The sequence below is a fragment of the Macaca mulatta genome, chromosome 9 (genome assembly GCF_049350105.2).
Source record: "Macaca mulatta isolate MMU2019108-1 chromosome 9, T2T-MMU8v2.0, whole genome shotgun sequence".
NCBI classification, from domain to species: Eukaryota; Metazoa; Chordata; class Mammalia; order Primates; family Cercopithecidae; genus Macaca; species Macaca mulatta.
The window spans coordinates 124,840,514-124,860,588 of NC_133414.1; the positions used below are offsets into that span (position 1 = coordinate 124,840,514).

The 20,075-nt window shown below is 40.8% G+C and overlaps 1 protein-coding gene across 11 annotated transcripts in view; it reads left to right on the top strand.

Moving 5' to 3' along the window:
- VTI1A (vesicle transport through interaction with t-SNAREs 1A) overlaps positions 1-20,075 on the top strand; it is a 397,110-nt gene that overhangs the window by 251,009 nt on the left and 126,026 nt on the right. For 2 of the 11 annotated variants that reach the window (XR_001447311.3, XR_013398416.1), the window contains 3 exons: positions 14,603-14,778; positions 14,905-14,975; positions 15,807-19,545. The exons of 5 other annotated variants lie outside the window; for them this stretch is intronic. Coding sequence is in view for 3 of the 6 variants with exons in the window: in XM_077947501.1 (XP_077803627.1) it covers positions 386-436 (51 nt within the window). In the remaining 3 variants the exon portion in view is untranslated. Of the gene's footprint in view, positions 1-385; positions 437-14,602; positions 15,139-15,806; positions 19,546-20,075 lie in introns of those variants that run through there. 4 more of the 11 variants (XM_077947501.1, XM_077947503.1, XR_001447310.3 and 1 more) reach the window with 3 other exon arrangements.

Consider the following 20,075-nt stretch of genomic DNA (forward strand, 5'->3'; position numbering starts at 1 on the left):
AGAAAATCCTCACAGAGATGGCCACAGCTGTGGTCCTCCGTGGCTACCACACCCCTGAGTAGTGGCTTGTTCAAGTGTTCCAGCAGATGGATGTGTCACGTCACAAAGTATTGCTCTCCACCCCGGCCAATTCACTTATATTTTCCCAAACTGCCAAGCTCTAAAGTCTTAACTCATGACCAGATGAAGAGCTGAAATGATTTCATGTTCTCTTTCATCTTACTTGGTAATTTCAGCATAGATGGCGGTTGCCATCACTTCAGGCAAGCTAACTACCTCCTCCTCACTCTGCTTAGACCTGTCATTGGTGGTGTCTTAGCTCAGGCTGCTGTAACAGAATTCCACAGACTGGGTGGCTTAAACAAGGGATATTTGTTTCTCACAGTTCTGGAGGTTGGGAAATTCAAGATCAACGTGCTGGCAGATCTGCTGTCTGGTAAGGATCCATTTCCTGGTTTCTAGATGGTTGTCTGCTCATTGTATCCTCACATGGAGGACAGCTGAGAAAAATAGTAGTTCTTAATTCAAGTTAGAATTCAATGGTGATATTAATCTAAATTTAAACCATGGTTTGTAGTTTATAAAATGTGTTTTAGCCATCTTTTTGGATCCCTGTCAAAACACTGGGAGGAGCCGGGCATGGTGGCTCACCCCTGTAATCCCAGCACTTTGGGAGGCCGAGATGGACGGATCATGAGGTCAGGAAATCGAGATCATCCTGGTCAACATGGTGAAACCCCGACTCTACTAAAAATACAAAATGAGCTGGGCATGGTGGCATGTGCCTGTAATCCCAGCTACTCAGGAGGCTGAAGCAGAATTGCTTGAACCCAGGAGGCGGAGCTTGCAGTGAGCCAAGATCTTGCCATTGCACTCCAGCCTGGGCAACAGAGCAAAACTCCGTCTCAAAAAAAAAAAAAAAAAAGGCCAGGCACAGTGGCTCACACCTATAATCCCAGCACTTTGGGAGGCCAAGGCGGGTGGATCACGAGGTCAGGAGTTCAAGACCAGCCTGGCCAAGATGGTAAACCCTGACTCTACTAAAAATGCAAAAATTTAGCCGGTTATGGTGGCGGGCACCTGTAATCCCAGCTACTCGAGAGACTGAGGCAGAGAATTGCTTGAACCTGGCAGGCGGAGGTTGCAGTGAGCCAAGATCACGCCACTGCACTCCAGCCTGAGTGACAGAGCAAGACTCTATCTCAAAAAAAAAAAAGCAAAACAAAGCACTGGGAGGTAAAACATTATCCCCATCTTACAGATAGACATGTTAAGACCCAGATATCTTAAGAACTCTGCCAAAGTTTACATAACTAGTAGGTAGTGAGATTGGATGTTACTGGTCCCTTGATACCTAATCAGTGTTTTTCTTGCTATGTCACAAGGGTGAGTACTGTAAGATGGACAAGAAAGTCCAGAAGTAGCCGTTCCCATCAAAGAGCTTATTGAAAAGGAAAGACACTTACAAACAAAAAATAATTCCAGTCTATTGAGCACTAACTATGAGCTAGTCCTCTACTAGGCACTTTGTAATGAATCATCTTTCTTAATCTTCACAACAACCCATTTGACAGGTGAGGAAACTAAGGCCTAAAATGCATAATAAACATGCTCTGCATCAAAGAACTAATAAGTATCAGAGCTAGAATTTGAATGCAAGCCTGATTCTGAATAAACCCATACCTTTAGCCGTTACTTATATTGACTTCCAACCAACAATAATAAATGAGTTCATAGACAAACCATAGCTATTGTATAAATCAAGTTTGGATGAAGTATATTCTTCCCCTAATCATTCCTGGTTATGGTACTTTGTGATTGAGTTTTTAAAAATGTTTAACATTATGAAGTGGATAAATATAACAAGAAGTTAAAGTTACAAATATTATATGAAAGCGTTTGTAAATTAAGTCCAAGTGTAGTCTGTTCCACCACTTTGGTTAAATGCAAGGTCATAAATTGTGCTACCCTGGCTAAATCTTCATGGAAATTTGATTTTATAGGTAACTTGTGCTCACGATTATCAGAAGAGAAGAATCATTTCTCTTCTGTGGGTTTTAGGTTGCAAAGAGTGTTAATGGATGCTAAATTAAATTATTTGAAAATAAATTGTATCTCATTGACTGGACCCTAAAGGGTCATTATTGAGCAAACTATATAATGAATGATACCCTTGAGTTTGGTGAGTCTGAACGGCGTTTTTCATAATTGTATGTTAATAACTCCAGCTATTTTTGTAGCTGGCTTTAAAGATAATTTAAAGGTGACTGAAATCCTTGAACTAACTTTCCCTGTTAAATTGGTTTGGACCCAGATGCAGAAACCAACAACTAAACCATTTAAACACAGAACAAGATCAGCCAGGAATAGCAACACTTGGATGCCTGACTTGTGGATGTAAGCAGGAATTAGTGATTACTTCGAATGGCTGGAAGACCCCAGAGGGAAATTTGGGGGGACTCTTCACTCTGTTTTGTCCTGAAAACAGAATTGCTCGTACAAATATCTGGCAACATCCAAACACAGGTGCAGATTTGGAATGTATAAAGCCTCATGTTGGTTTCTTTGTATTTTCACTGTATTTCACTATGTTGAGGCTCAAGATCAAATGATTGCATTTTAAAGTAGTATTTGCCAAATTTCCAAACCTCTAAGCACAAAATCCTCAGCCTTCATTTCTTCATTTGCCTGGAAATCTAGGTAGCACTGAGCCAAAATCTGAAGTTATGAAGTGAGATTATACTTGATTAGGAACAAAAAAAAGTCCTACATTCAGAAATGCAGATGTGCACAGCAGTCCTCGGGGAATGTTGGTATTTGATCTCTGAGTCTTAAAGGTTCATGTTCCCAAGGTTAAGAAATGCAGAGAGCCAACATTTATTAGTAACTAATGCTGAAATTACTCTGGAGATTCTAGAAGTATTACATTACAAATCACTCAGCTTTAGAAATCCTACATCTAGTGAGTTACAAATATCGCTGTATGAGAGAAAGGGGCAGTAAGTGAAGGGCGTCATTCATAAACTTGATTTCTACTCTTGCAGCTTGATCATGGGTATACTGTGTGAGAGTTTTCATTTCAGTGAGAAAGGAAAAAGGAACATACAAAGTCCATGAGTCAAGGCCCTAAATGAAAGAAGCAGGAAGCAAAGGCCTCCTTGTGTAGGTGGACTTTGGGTAGGGCTGTGGGGTGCAGCAGTCCAACCTGGGCTACAATATCTTCCTCCTTTTCTAATACTATCTAACTTCGTGACCTGGGGCAAGTTCCTTATTTATTGAGCAAGCTTTCCATTTTGGTGAAAGTTAAAGCCTGGGTATTCATAAAATGATACCCTTCAACAAACATGGCACCTATAGCCATCTATGAAATAGATACAGATAGCAGACATTTCACTTCAAGGGGAGAATCTTAATAGCACCAAATTCAGTGTTAAAACCGGGATTAGTTTAAAGCATTACTATGTCACATGGTGCCCTGATTTTTTTTGTTTGTTCGTTTGTTTGTTTTCAGACACAATCTTGCTCTGTTACCCAGGCTGTAGTGCAGTGGCACAATCTCGGCTCACTGAAATCTCCACCTCCCAGGTTCAAGCAATTCTTGTGCCTCAGCCTCCCGAGTAGCTGGGATTACAGGTGTGTGCCACCACGCCCAGCTAATTTATTTTTTATTTTTTTTTTAGCTAGAATCTCGCTCTGTCACCCAGGCTGGAGAACAGTGGCGCGATCTCGGCTCACTGCAACATCTGCCTGTGGGTTCAAGAGATTCTCATGCCTCAACCGCTGAAGTAGCTGGGATTACAGGCACATGCCACCACATCTGGCTAATTTTTGTATTTTTGGTAGAGATGGGATTTCACCATGTTGGCCAGACTGGTCTTGAACTCCTAGGCTCAATGGATCCACCCACCTCGGCCGCCCAAAGTGCTGGGATTATAGGTGTGACCCACTGTGCCTGGCTGTGCCCTGTTTTTTAACCTTAATAAATTATGTTACTTTAGTAGGTACCTGGGTACTCTCTAGTATTAACTAATTGGGCCTCCTTTTTGGCTAGACCATTCTTATTTTAAACTCAGTAGTGATCTGATTTTTTTTAATCAATGACTTGAATTCCAACAACAAAGAAAAGGTGGATAAATCTGCCTTGGTTACAATAATAAGCTGTTAAAGGCAAAATTATACTTTTTATACTTTTCACCAATAATGCCTACTACTAGATTTTTTTTTTTTCATTGTGAGATTGATTTGCCCTTGACATGTGTTGATAAGTGTTTTCTTTATAAATGAAATCCATTTAAATCATTACTCTTTGGGAAGAGTTTTTAAACTGATCAGAATGCACGATCTTAAAAATATTTCTGGGCCAGGTGCGGTGGCTCACGCCTGTAACACCAGTACTTTGGGAGGCCAAGGTGGTGGATCACCTGAGCTTGGGAGTTCGAGACCAGCCTGACCAACATGGGGAAACCCCATCTCTACTAAAAATACAAAATTAGCCAGGCATGGTGGCACATGCTTGTAATCCCAGCTACTCGGGAGGCTGAGACAGGAGAATCACTTGAACCGGGAGGTGGAGGTTGCGGTGAGCCGAGATCGTGCCATTGCACTCTAGCCTGGGCCACAAGAGCGAAACTCTGTCTCAAAAAAAAAAAATTGCTGAAATTTGGAATATGATGCATTATATATATAATTAATGTACAGTGTATGATTATAAATGTATATTTTAAGTAGACTATATAAGCAAAATATAGGAAGATGAAACATCACATATATATTATTTACATCACACCAATAAATTCATATTCAGGTTGTAACATTTGAACATGTGCTACTTCACTCATCCTCACTAATGCTATTTTTCAGATCTTAGATTTTGATAGGTGCACTGTGGAGTGTAGAAATAATCATTATTTAGGTAGCTAAAAAATAGCTTGCCAAAACTAATAATGAAAGTTATTCAAGATGGTCTGTCAAAATCCTTTCCAATTAGTGTTGAGGTCTTGAAGGGCCAAGCTTAGCTTTTTATTAATATGTTAGATTTATTAATGTATTTTTTGATATATGCATAGTGTGACTGTCTAATACATCTCATGATATTGCATAATTACGGTACTTTTAATTTGTTATATCCCAGTCTTTTCTTCGGTCTTATTTAAAATTCAGAATTACTTCATCGTTTCATAACTAATCACTCATTAGGAAGCTGTGCCATGTACTTGAGGTTACCTCTAAGGCAATTCATATTAACAATAAACCAGAGAAATTCCTGGGTACTTGACTGTCATTGACCAGTTTAAATATTTAAAGTCATCATCTGACCCTTTGTCTAACCACTTACAGAAAATGAAATAAAGGTTGTGTACAAAATGGGAGAAAGAGAAGCCCTTTCAAATAGTCTTTTCTAACTGAAGAAAACTAGTGGTGCTGTGAGTAATCAAATTCTTAGATAACAATTATATGTATATGACCCCACAGGGACAATATGTTATTTTTAAAATAAAGGGCCTGTTTTTCTTTTTCTTTTTGCTTGTTACTTTTCACCAAGACATAGGCATTTTAGTGTGTCATTCTACAGTGGTCAAGTTCAGACTCATTGTTAATCATAATAATACTTTTAGATAGCTTTTGACTTGTTTTTGTCTTCTGCAAATGATGAGAAATTGAGACTGTTTTTAATGCCTTGCTTTACCCAGATAAGTGAACATGGCTAGAAATTACAGTGGTTCAACCACTTGTTTATGGAGGTGTTTGTTGTGTATATTATTTAGATCTTGTTCTACTCTCTAATTTGTAGTTGAATGATGTTAAAATTTGATCAGCATAATGCTGTGGCTATAGTAGTATGATTTAACTAACATTCAATCTACATGATAAAAATTACGCTAGGTCCAGTAGGGATACAAAGATGATGGTGTTATGGATACCTCTTATGAGGTAATGAGATAATTAGGGTCTATTTTATTTTGTTTTTAATTTATTTATTTTTCAGAGGTAGGGTCTTGCTCTGTCAACCCAGCCTGGAGTGCAGTGGCACAATCATAGATCACTGCAACCTTCAATTCCTGGGCTCAACAGTCCTCCTGCCTCAGCCTCCTAAGTAGGTAGGACTATAGGACTATAGGCATGTGCCACCATGCCTGGCTAGGATCTTAAGTTTTTGTTTGGTTGGTTGGTTGGTTTTTTTGGAAACAGGATTTTGCCATGTTGCTCAGGCTCGTCTGAACTCCTAGCCTCAAGTAATCCTCCTGCTTCAGCCTCCCAAAGTACCTGATTACAGTCATAAGCCACTGCACCCAGCCCCTCTATTTCAGAATTTGAATTGGTCAGGGTTCTTAGATTCAGAGGGATAGAATCAGTAGCTAACTTAAGCAGAAAAAGATTCACTAGAATAGCTTACAGACTCTTTGGGAAGGCCAATGAAGCTCTTGTAGATGCTACACAGCCATGAATTTCAGCAACAGAAGAGGCAGTCGGACTGTTCTGGGAGGTCTCACTGCCTCACTGTTATCCCACATGGCATCCGTGATACTAGCTTCTATACTGACTCCATTATGACTGCCAGAGCTGTCCCAGAAGAACCAAAGGCAAGCCTCTCTTCTCCCTCTACGCATTCCCCCCACAAACACACATTTATGGGAAGTGCACCCATCTCTTTCCTTGTGGCCGCCTCACACTGCTCATACCCACTTTCCAAGTTTTGCCCAGGCTCCTCTAGAATCTTGGCCACATCCAGAACCTGGTAGCAGAGACTTTTGGAAATGTCCTTCTTAGCTTTCTAGCCTTGCTGTCAAAGAAAGCTGCTAAAGAGAATCAGAATCTGTGTGGACTGAGTCAATTCACAGTACTCCCAGAGATGCATAAAGGAGGGATTCTCAAATTGTATTCCAAGGAAACAACATTTGCCCACCCACCTAAAGGTTACCAAGGAGGAAGAAAAGGCGAAACAAACAAGACTTCATCTAGAGAAGCTAGTTCCATGTTAATTTGGTCATCTGTTGGGCATGTTTATAATCATCATTTGAAAAAAAAAATTCTTTTGTCGTTGTTTCTGTTGTTTTAAGTTTGAAAACCACTGCTAACCTACAGTTTACATTCATCAATCTCCTATCTTTTGTGTGAGATGGACTGTCACAAATGTACCTAGGATTCCTTTCCATAGCAAACCTTTTAATAGAACATCATCACGTTCGTAGCCAATATTTGAAAATGACTACAAATCATGTGCCTCTCCCACGTCCTCAGAGGAAGTGCTGCTAACAGCCCCATTCATATTAGGGTTTTTAATGTGAAGTTGCCACCTCCTGAGAACATGTCTTTTAGTTATTTCAAAGCCTTTCCAGCATCTTCTCAGAAACCCTCAGCAGTGGAGGGCAGCCCAGTCATCATAGCCATAGGGATAAAGGGAGTGGACACGTTTAATTACTCTTCAGCTACTTTATTTCATTTGACTTCAAAAACAAAATTAGCAGTAGCAGAAGACAGTGGTTACATGGGGTTAAGTTAATCAATGTGTGCTAATTAAATAACTGTTGTGCCTATGCCATTAATGCCTGTTTCAGATGGTAGAGAGCTCTTAGTCTTACCTACTTCGGTCTCTGTACTCTCAATATTTTGCCATACAGACTAGATTAAAGGGATATAATCTCTAAATTAAGTAGGAAAGAGACAAAGCTATTACCTGCCTGCATATTGGTCCTTGTGAAAGGATTGTAATTGGGAGCTTTTCTCTTACGGTCTCTAGAGCATCTCCCTCCATAGCACATGTGGCCTTTCCCACTCTCAACCATAACTGCTTTCGACTTACATGTACTCAAGAAACCTGCACTTTTGCTACCAGTCCGCTACTTCTTTGTCTTTCACGTGTTTTCAGGATGCCCTGACCTCACCCCTCCCTGTCATGCAACATCAAAACACAGACCTGCTTTGTCACCCCAGAAACAGACCAACAGCCCAACGGTTCTTTAAAGCTGCAGAAGCTTTTTTTCGTACACTCAACATGTTTATCGTGTTGCTCCCACTTGCTTAAATCACCTTCAGAGTATTTTATTTTTGTTTTTTAACACACAAAAAATGTGATGAGTTTGTTGAACTCCTTGTAATTTTAAACAATAAAATCTAAACGTTTAAAAACTATTACTTTCATATTTATTATTGAATATTTTGAAAATTCAGAAAGGGGTAAAGAACAAACAAGCCTCATCTTCCATTGAACCATTGGGGTTTTTTGGGGGGGGTTGTCTTTGTTTTTTTGAAACAGGAACTCCTTTTGTCACCTAGGCTGGAGTGCTAGAGTACAGTGGCGTGATCATGGCTTATTGTAGCCTCAGCCTTCCCGGGATCAGGTGATCCTCCCATCTCAGCCTCCCAGGTAGCTGGGACTACAGGCATGTGCCCCCATGCCAGGCTCACTTTTTTTTTTTTTTTAAATGATGTCTCTGTGCCCCAGGCTGGAGTGCAATGGCGCGATCTCGGCTCACTGCAACCTGCACCTCCCAGGTTCAAGCAATTCTCCTGCCTCAGCCTCCTGAGTAGCTGGGATTACTGGCACATGCCCCCATGCCTGGCTAATTTTTTTATTTTCAGTAGAGACAGAGTTTCACCATGTTGGTCAGGCTGGTCTAGAACTCCCGACGTCGTGATCTGCCTGCCTCAGCCTCCCAAAGTGCTGGGATTACAGGCTTGAGTCACCTTGCCGCCCAGCTATTGAACTATTGTTAACAACTTTGTATATATTCTCCCCCCTTTTATGTATATTTTACATACAAATAATTGAATGTTTTATTGGCATTTAAGTTTTCAAAACCTGTCTGTGATTTGCTGTTACTTTGAATAAAAATTTTAAAGTTATTGTCCTAAATTGGAAGATGATGTATTTTAACGTAAAGAATATTAGAATCTGCCAGAATTATTTATTTGAGATTGACTATGAGCTGTAAAAGTCTGTTTGGTTCATGTAATTGCCTTTTAGTTTTTTTTTTTGCTACCCTCAGCTGTAAAACATCAAACAAAATTAGCAGCTGCAGTCCTGGTTGCACTTCATTAAACATCTAGCCAATGTTTTCACCCCTGTTCCTGGTGAAGTTTATTTAGGTAAAAGGTTGATAACATTCTTTACCGCCAAAGAAAGCAGGTTTTTCTTTCATTTCTGTTAGACAGTTCTATCCTGATAACATTGAAGATGTTAAACACGAGGACTCATTGTTTCTCACTGATATCAGTGGGCCAGTCCTTCCGCTGTGCTAGCCAGGTATATAAAGTATGTAATTTCACATGCAAAAGAGAGTAATTGTGTGGTATGTGCGTACAGCATGTATATTACTATAGGTTTGTTGAAATACAAAATAATTCTGAAATGTCTGCATTTTGAAAAAGACTTGGCCTCCACCAGGCACTAATGCACAGTATGCATTGTTTATACATGGGCATATTTATATAAACGGGGTTACAGGTCTGTGTAAACAAGTTACATTGATTATAAGAGCTAATATAAGCTTGAGAATATTTGTGTTAATACTTCAGTTTTTTCAAGTAAGGTGCCATGTATTTCTTACTTAGAAGACTGTTTCTTAAAAGTGGTAAAAAGGAAAACACTCATCTCTAATGTTTTTTACTGTGCCAACTACATCTTTGACAAGATTCTTTTAGTTATTCTACTTATTAGAGATATTTGTAAAGCAATGTGTTCTGCATACTAATTAGCATTAAGCAGTATCTTTGACAGAAGCGAGTCACCAGCTATTCTAAGTAAGAAATAAAGAAATTTTGGATGGCATGGAATATTTCAAATATTTCACCGCCGAACAGTCTCGCTCATGATGGTCAAATACACCAATAATTGCTGCTCGTATTTCTATAAACATGGAATTATGTTGTACATGCATCCATCTTGTGTAGCCTTTCCCACTTCGCCGTTTGCCGTGAACGTTTCTTCTTTACAGTAAATAGTCTCCTAAAAAGATGTTTCATGGTTACACCGTCTGTCTCCTAAGAGCGCAAAGAGCAGTACTTGGTTTCTGGGTGGAAACCCATAGCTGGCATGTTTATTCCATCCCGCAGTTGCCAGTAGTTTCTGAATCTATGGGCTTGCTGGCCCTCCAGTGTCTGTTGTCAGTTTTCTTAAGGATTGTCCCGGGAGGAGCATATGTCCCCTTCCTCACCTCCATCCTGTTCCTGATTAGACCTCCTTCCTCTGGTATATATTCCCCTTCATCTCACTCACCATCCTCCTCCTTAAATCCCTGATTAGTCTCTGCCTTCATTTCATTTTAGTCACCATTTCTCCCCAGGAATTGGCTCCCTTTTTGTGTCCCTTCTTTAAGAGTGTCTAGTTGCTTTGCTGACAGACACCTCAGAAAAGGGACAGTAAGTTGAAGCCCTGTATTTTCATAGATAAAGTGTATACGATGAAGATGTTTGACCCCTAGTTCCCTAGGATTGTCTGTCTTCAGACAGAACTGCCCCGCTGGTGCTGTGGACAGGCCTAGGCCTCTGCTGGCCTTCTCTGCAGTACAGCCTCTACCTCCCTTCCCAGCCACCCTCCCCTCGCTTGACCTGCACCTACCAGCCAGCCAGGGCTGCTTCCTGCCTACCAGACTTGCCTCTTGCTCTTATCTTGCTCATGCCATTCCTCCTGCCTGGACACATACCTTCTCCTCCCCATCAAAATCCTGCCCATCTTTCAGTTCCATGTCTTCATGCTGCAGCCTCAAAGAAAGGAGAGGTCACATTTTTCAGATCTCTCCAACAAGAAGGACTCTATGTTGCTTTTTTTGTTTGTTTGTTTTTTGTTTTTTGAGACAGTCTTGCTCTGTTGCCCAGGCTGGAATACAGTGGCACAATCTTGGCTCGCTGCAACCTCTGCCTCCTGGGTTCAAGCAATTCTTGTGCCTCAGCCTCCCAGGTAGGTGGGACTACAGGCAGGCACCACCGTGCCTGGCTTATTTTTTGTATTTTAGTAGAGACAAGGTTTCACCATGTTTCCCAGGCTGGTCTCGAACCCCTGAGCTCAAGCAATCCACCTGCCTCGACCTCCCAGAGTGCTCTGTGTTGCTTTGATTGTACTGCTCTTATTGGACAGATCTGATATGCCTTAAGTTTTAGCTGTTTCTACCTATCTCATTCCCCCACCTATATGGTTGGCTCCTGGAGAACAAGGAATACAGCTCTCATATTTGAATCTGAAAGCACTCAGCACAGCTGTGTTCACACGGAATGTGCTTGGTAAATATTGGCTGATGAGGATTTTTCAACCTCTGATTTGAATCTATTGGTTGTCCTCCAGTTAATGTCTTTTTTTTTTTTTTTTTTTGAGCTGGAGTCTCACTCTGTCACCCAGGCTGGAGTGCAGTGGCATGATCTCAGCTCACTGCAACCTCTGCCTCCTGGGTTCAAGTGATTCTCCTACCTCAGCCTCCCGAGTAGCTGAGATTACAAGCGTGCACTACCACGCCAGCTAACTTTTGTATTTTTAGTAGAAATGGGGTTTTGCCATGTTGGTCAGGCTGGTCCCGAACTCCTAACCTCAAGTGATCCACCCAACTTGGCCTCCCAAAGTGCTGGAATTACAGGTGTGAGCCACCACGCCCGGCTCAGTTAATATCTCTGAATTTTATTCACTTAGTACTCCTGCAGAATAATTACAGAAATTGCACGTGGTTTATATAAAAGCATGAAATCCCCTAACTTGGTTATATTTTTTAAGCAACGTCCAAAGAGAGGCCACTTCCACTTTGGGGTTTACTCTGAGTTCATGCTTTGCCTAATTTTTTCCCAGGTCAGTAGCATAATGTACCTAGGAGAGTTTTGAGGTATCTGCCTTAGCTCTAAAGAGTCTTCCTCAGCTTTCTTACTCAGTCTGCATTGTTGTTCATGTGTATATGTGTGTCTGTGTGTATCTGTGTGTCTGTGTGTATGGGTGTGTGTGTGTGTGTGTGTGAGAACCTTCAATTTTAGAATAATATTACATTCCAAATCAAATTCTGCCTCAAAAGAGCTATTCTTCCACAATTTTCTGCATTTCTGTACAGGTTACAAAATGTCACAATTCAGTAGGGCCAATTATTAGATTTTCATTTAATGGGCAGTTTTAATGTTCTCAGAGAATCTGAATAGTAATAACATTTTAAACCAGTGCATTCCATTTAAAGACTCACAGCCAGTTCTTCTCTCTTTGAGCACACCTAGTTATATTTTTGGGTATCATTTAAATTCAGGCTCCCAATCTGTAGAAAAAAATCAATGAGTTAATGAATAGCTTCATTTTGAAAACTTTTAAAATATTTTATCCTAATTATAAGGCATATCTAGTGACATTAATTTGGCGAAATCCCAAATCATCAGATTGTGCGGAATAGCCCTTACCAAGGAGTAATTTAGAGAATTATCAGTTTAACAAATGTACTGTTTTTAGGACCAGATCATGGCTTTGCTTACTCTGAGAAAAATTTTCTACTGTTAAGGTTTAGGGGCCATGTCAGTGTAGGTCAAACGTCATGCTTTTTATTCACAGTTGTGTTTTTTTAGCGTGTTTTATTTAACCTATTAAATGAAAAGCATTCCTACTACTAATAATCACCCCTGACATTTGTATAGCAAATTCTTATTGGTAAATCACTCCCACATGCGCTGTCCCTGGGCCTGGTGAGCTTCAGGCCATACTCCCTGACCATACAGTGAGTCATTGGGAAAGCCAGCCCTCGAATCGGAGCTGACCAAGTTCAAGACCAGTGACTTTCCACACATGATTGGTGTTTGTTCATGTAAGTAAACCACCCCAAATTTTGTGGGGAACAAGATGGAGAATACGCCAACAAAGTGATTGCTTTGGAGTCATTTATATTCTACTATGTGGTCCATAGCTTACCGACTGTGTCCGCTGGGACAACAACAGATAATGAACCCTCTAACCAGATCGAGGCTACAGTTTGTGAGAAACCCACAAAGCAGCCATCATCTCAGTCTTTCCTAGAGTGTGGTTCCCTCTGTGTGGTTTTCTATTTTAATCTTTGTCCCACTTTATCTTAATCTATTCTCTGTCCATTCTCCAGCTGAAGACACCTGACGCATTCATAGTCTCAGGGAAGGAGAAATCATTTATAAGCAGTGCTTGATGACTCTTCAGGGCCGCCCAGTAACAGAAGCCTCAGCACCCTTGCTACTCCTTCAATATTTGAATGAGTGACCCAATTAGTAATAGAACCTAGTTCTCCTCGTTCCCAGTCTGCTTTTCTGTTCATGACCTATACGCTGCTCCATCTTCTTCAGATATATCCTGCCTGGATGTCTTCATTCTTCTCACCCTCCCTCCCAGCCAAAAAGTTGTAGGTGTCACACTCTGCAGGGCTGGCCACAGAGTCACCTAAAATTTACTCTTGCAAATCTCTTTTTATTGGACTGGGTCAGAAAGAAGTTGGAGTCCTCACATGTATTTTCAGTAAAAGCTCCTGACGGTGGAGTTATGAAAAGCAAAAGCTGCCTGGAAATGCTCATCTTCCTAATGATTTGTTTCTCTGCTAGGCCCACAATGGAACTCGATAACTCTATGTGGTCTAAATGGTATAATACAGCTAAATGAGATCAACTATTATCTCTCTCTCTCTCACACACACACACACACACACACACACACACGTATTAAATGATATAAATCTAGTTAAATGTTTACTCCAGAGGGGGAAGAAAGGTAAAAGGGTAGAATACATGCAGAGGGGTAGGGGTGTGAAACTAAGAGAGGCCTTTCCCTTCCTAAAGAAGCTTTGCTTATGTGCGACACATGCCCTGATAAGGAAAAGTGCATTAGGACAGACTTGCCCTCCCTGATTTTCCACTTGCACTTCACTTTCCACTGCTGTATTCTCTAAGCGTGTGAACTGATTTGCTTCTATTGCCGATGGAGACTGGTGCAGGTTCAAGGGATGTTGATTCCATAACATCTCATTGTGCTACATGCAGATTTAATGGCTTTAGGACTGTCAGGATGTGCTCCCTCATTGTTGTTTTTAAATTTGGGGTGGCAGATGTTGAACACCTGTGAAACTGAATAGAGCAAAAGCTGCTGCAGATGTGGGGAGGCCTCAGAATGCTGGGGACACATTCCACTGACATCCTATCTCTCCATTCCTGTTGGGCCTCCAGTTCCTGATATAGGACCCCCGTCCTAGCTTTAGGGATCCCCTTTCTGTGTCTCCATGGCCATCGAGGCTGCCCAGAATGGTCCCCACTGCCTAGTGCATTCTCAGCCCCTTAGATTTGAGATGGACCCATGGTCCATATGAAAGACCCCTCCCTCCTTAGTTTCCTTCTCTCTCTGACCACCGCACTGCATGCACCAGCCCAATGGAGCACTGGTATTCTCTTACAGAACTATTGGTTATTACTTAACCCTCTTAGTAATTTAGAATCCAGAGCTTTCCTTCTCAGTTTCAAAACTGAAGGACCTTGCATATGATTTTTTTTACCATTATTGTCAAGATTATTGTCACCATCTTAATTGCCATTTATTTTAAGAGTACTTCAATGCTAACTGCTATATAAGCATTATCTCATTTAGTTTCATTTAAGTGTCAGAGCAAACCTATAAGGGAGGCATTATTGTTTTCTTTTACAGATGAGGAAACTGAGGCTTAGAAAAGTTCAGTAACTTGCTCAAACTCACACAACTCTCAAGTCTCAGATCCAGGATTACAGCAGCTCCAGTCTATCAGCCTTAAGAGCACAGATCTCCTTGTCTGACACCTGATACCAGCTGGGTTCTCATCATGCAGTCAGCCTCCAAGAATATAAGTAATTATACGTAGTCAAAGAAAAAAATCTGTTTAAAATCAGGCTATGCCTTTATCAATACATTTCATTTAAGCTATCAATGATGTTTTCAGTTAATAACTTAAGAATCAAATCTTTATTTTATAGTCTGGAAAATGCTATTCGATCAAAAAACACTGACTGAAAAATCCAGCATTATCTTAGCAGATAACATTCAAGTAAGTAAAAAATTGGCCTACATAACTCATCTGGAAATTAGTATGAGCCAACTTTTCAGTCTTCCATGATGTGCACTGTGTTCACGGTTCTCTTAGAATTGTCATCGGCGTTGCAGGTTATAAGTTATGTGCATAAAATTAAAAACAAAACCTACCCATCACATTTGAGCCCAAATATTTCCTCTTTTAAGTTGTACTCGTAACTTTGAAATTGGGGTTAAACCACAGGCTTATGTTTCTTATAGCCATTTTTTTTGAAATATTTGGGTTCAATCATACCTGGTAATTTGGTGGGCAGTGATGGGGTAGGCTTGAGAATGTTCAAGAACAAATTGCACCATTATCATTCAGTTCTCCTTAATCTTACCAAAAAAAAAATCAAAAACCACTTATTACTGAATTTTAATACCTTCTGAATCTTCCAGCAAAAAGGAGGAAGATAGCATCTAAAAGAGTAATCTAAACACTGAAAAAGGAGTGGGAGGAGAGAGAGAATCCCAAGTAGTAAACCATATTGACCTACCAATTATGATGATTGTTTTTAAAATCACAGAGTGTTGTGGAAAAAAAATTGTCTTTATGGTGCCAGGTTTGTGGAGTCCTCTTTGTTAAAACCTTAGTAGATGAAGTTATGAAATTGAGACTAGTTTATTCTGGAAGCTTCTTAGTGGGGGATAAGATGGCTGGATGAACTGGGAGGACAGTAAACGGTGGAGGTGGAAACCTTATTCATAAAAATACTGTTTTTCATATGTTAAAAAAAAAAGACATCTCATGGTTTTCATCAAGAGCTGTAGTCAGTGAGCCTGTGTACTTCCTTTTCCCTGCCAGATAGTTGTTCCTGGCTGGAAGACATTTTATGATATTTATTTGATGACACACACCTGCTGGGTGGATGAAAAGCAACTGCTCCTGGGGATGACCTACTTCAAGGGCGCAGTCAGCTTCTGAGGACGTCGGCAGGTTATCCTGAAATCATTTGAGTTCATCTTGATATCACCTGTTGAACATATCTAAGACTGGTGTATTCGCAGACTCGTGGTAGGCACAGTTGCTAACCCCAGGGAAGAGATTTTGGAGTCAGTAACTACTTTGTCAGTGTGTTGAGACTGGGAAGACATGCTGCTTTACCAAACCCACTCTGAGCATATGGAGTGCTGTTCTTGGCACTCGGGATGTGAATCAGCCCAAGGACCTGCCATCTGGGAGCGGACCCTGTAGAAGGGTATCTAGTGGGAACAAAAGTAAGTATAGTCCAGCACAGAAGGGATGGATCTAACGTAGAAGGCATGGCGGATGAGGATCCGAGGTGAGGGGAAAGGGCCATGAAAAAAATTCTGACGAAGTGTTTGCCTGGGAGTTTCCAGGACAGAGACAGATTTCCGGTTGAGATCAGGGAAGAGCAAGGAATATTTGAAACGCATGGAGACACTGTCACCAATTCATCCTTTGAAGCCGACATGTCTTGGCATGTTCATTTCTATTCTACAAACATTTATGGAACACATGCTATTGAGACATGGCAGGCCTTAGGTAGTGAAGATAAAATATAAATAATCCATGTCTCTCTCCCAATATATATACTCTAGTGAGAAAACATACCTAAACAAATTTTATTATAAATTTGAATATAACATACCCATATGTGTACACAAGGAGTTCTTAGCCAAGTTGGAGTTCCTGAAGTTGGTGATACCTGGCCTGAGCTTTGAAGAATAAGTTTGTGTTAGCCAATGAAGAGAGAACAGGGACATGAAGGCATTAAAACAATATGTTGTGCCCAGGAGCTACAGATTGAGCATCCCTAATCTGAAAATCCAAAATTCACAATGCCCCAAAATCCAAGTTTTTGAGCCCCAATATGATGCTCAAAAGGAATACTCACTGGAGCTCTTTGGATTTCTGATTTTTGGATTAGAGATACTCAACTGGCATGTTATTTTGCATATATTCCCATATCCAAAAAAATTAAGAACTCAAAACACTTCTGTTCCCAAGCGTGTTGGATAAGGGATTCCCAACCCGTACAAACTGTTACGTTTTACTTGAGAAAAAAAAAGACAAGGCAGGAACCAGGGTTTGAGCCAGTGGGTACCTCAGAGGGGCTATAGGTTCCCCACCACCCCAAGAGCCCCTTGCCATAAATGCTGCCAGGGCCACCCCAAGCAGACATATAGTCGGAGTAAGGGGACTGTGCTTGCTATGTAAATGCAGGTTCGTAACAAGTGCCCTTGCACCTCTGCTGCCCTAAGCTCCTCTGTATGGAAAATCTAGAGATTCCACCGAAGGGACATTGGCTCAGTGCTGAAAGTTGGAAGCTCTGAGTCATGACGAATTGGAAGCTTACATGTTGATTTACAAGGCGTCTTTGCCCATTACATTTATTTACATGTCTAGAGGTCATGGCCTAAAAGGCTTGGCTCCAAATATGATATGCCCTTCGTATTGTTTATGATATGACTCTCCATTCAGTTCTCTTTTTCTCTTCTCCTGATTATCTGTTGCTGAGTTGCAAATCACCCCAGAAATGCAGTGGCTTCAGCAGCAATCTCAGGATTTTGGCAGGTTTGGAAAATCGGGGGTCGCTTGGCTGGGTGTTCTGGCTCAGGGTCTCTCGTGAGGTTTCTTTAGACAGAGATCAGAGCTGGAACCATGTAGGGGGACAGGAGCCTGGAGTAGCTGGGGACTGACTGGGCACCTCCCTCTTTCTGTCGTCATTAGTCAAAAGGCCCTTCCATGTGATCTCCCTACGTGTGCTGGTGAGGGCAATCTTACGGCATGGCAGCCTCAGGCTTGGCAGCCCAGGGCACCTAAGGTGAGAGCTACAAAAGTGAGAGGCAAAAGCTGTGTGGCCTTTTCTAACCCAGTCTAAGAAGTCACACAGTGCCACATTCTGTGCTGCGTTCTAGTCAGCAAGACAGTCGCAAGGGCTTGCCAAGGTTTAAGGGGATGGGATAGGACACATACCCCACCCACTCTTTGATGCAAGGGTGGCAGGTTGAGGAAGACCAGTGGGGTAGGAAATATTGTTGCAACCAGTTTTGGAAAATACAATCTGCCACATCCCGGAAGAACATTTTCATCCGCTCACGTAATCCTTTAAGTTACATAAAAATTAATTTACTCATTATGGTGTCGCCCACAACCTTCCTTGGTCCCTTCCCACAGCAAAATCCAAGGCTCAGTGCACACACACAAACCACAAAACTCCCGTTGTCTGAATGAGGGTCAGTCACTCAAGTGTGTACTGTCCCCATCAAGATGACAACATTTGATAAGGATATATCCTGTTGCCCCATCTTCTAGGAAGCTGCACTTCCATCCATTGTTAAAGCCAAATATCGCTCAGATCTTTCATGGAGAGGCCCCTTTGAAACTAACCCCAGCAAACTAGAGACTCAGTGAATGATTTCAAATCTCTGTTTGCTCTGCACCTGGGAGATTGATGGTACTCTCATAACAATTTGGTGAGTGGCACTTAGTGGAGTACTGAATGTTCCAGAAAGTGAAAAAAAGAGAAGATAAAAGAAAGGCCCAGACTTTGGGCTCAAGGAACTTTAAAAACTGAAGCATTACCGTGTTCATGGTAAGAAATCTTCTGATTTCAACAATTGGTGTAAATTTTACATTTTTTAGTAAGCACTATTTCAAGTGTGCTGTCCTTAATGAGGACTTTAATTCTTGTTTTTGCACATATGTAGAAAACAGAAGTTGAGTTCTTCAAACATTTGTTATCAAAAATATATGATATATAAGCACTGAATTGGAAGATTGTTTTCCCCCTTGGATAATCTAGAAAAGAATATAGCTCTATTCTGAAATCCCTTCCCGTTCAAGAGTTATCCAAGCAAATAGTGTTGACCAAGGTGTTGAATGCACCAGTAATAATAATGCTACCCTTTCATAAAGCTAAGTAATCAGGAATAATGCTGAAAATAAGAAGACAGTCATTTATTTACTCTATTTGGCATTGTTAATACTAATAATGTATTTCAACACAGTAAAATTGCTAGATAATGCTTTTGTGACTTTTATGCAGGTTATTGTTATTTAAATGAACAGTCGACTGCACTGTAATGAAGAAATGCATGCTTTTCCCAACTCAGTTATCAACCAGAATTCTAGGAAAATGAGAATTTGTGTCTGCTTTCATTCACAGAGCAAACTGGAGGTCACTGTTTTCAATATGAACCTTTTTTTAGCTTTTCAACAGTGAATAATTAGGAGCTGCTGCTTCTGAAATTACCTGTATTCACTGTAGAGAAGGAAAGACTTTTATCTTTCACGATGAAATACATTTTCTCATTCAAACTTTGTCATTCTTTTTTTAAATGGCATTTTACACCACTGAGTCGATCTTCGGTAGTAAAATAAAAGAAATATATTTTGTGAGCTGCAATAGCCTTGTTTATTCAATTTTACTTCCTTAAATTTCATCTCCTCCTTGAAAAATGATCCAAATGCAAAAATGAGTTTAAAGCAGTTGAATGTACAAAGCAATTATCTGCATGAAATGCTATTATACAAACATACATGTTCCTTGCACTTTGATTAAATGGAATTGATTCTTGATCCTTATCGATTATGTGCTTCTATTGTTTTTTAACAGCTTTATTGAGATATAATTTATATGTTATATAATGCACCCATTTAAAGTGTACAATTCAGTAGCTCTTAGTATATTCGCTACATTGTGCAACCATCACCACAATCAATTGTAGAACTTTTTTTTTTTTTTTTTTTTGAGGCAGAGTTTTGCTCTTATTGCCCAGGCTGGAGTGCAATGGTGCGATCTCGGCTCACAGCAACCTCCGCCTCCCAGGTTCAAGTGATTCTCCTGCCTCAGCTTCCTGCGTAGCTGGGATCACAGGCATGCGCCACCACGCCCCGCTAATTTTGTATTTTTAGTAGAGACGGGGTTTCTCCATGTTGGTCAGGCTGGTCTCAAACTCCCGACCTCAGGTGATCTGCCCGCCTCGGCCTCCCAGAGTGCTGGGATTACAGGCGTGAGCCCCTGCACCCAGCCCAATTGTAGAACATTTTTATCACCCCAAAAAGAAATCTGGTTTCGATTAATAGTCACTCCCCCTTTCCTGCCAG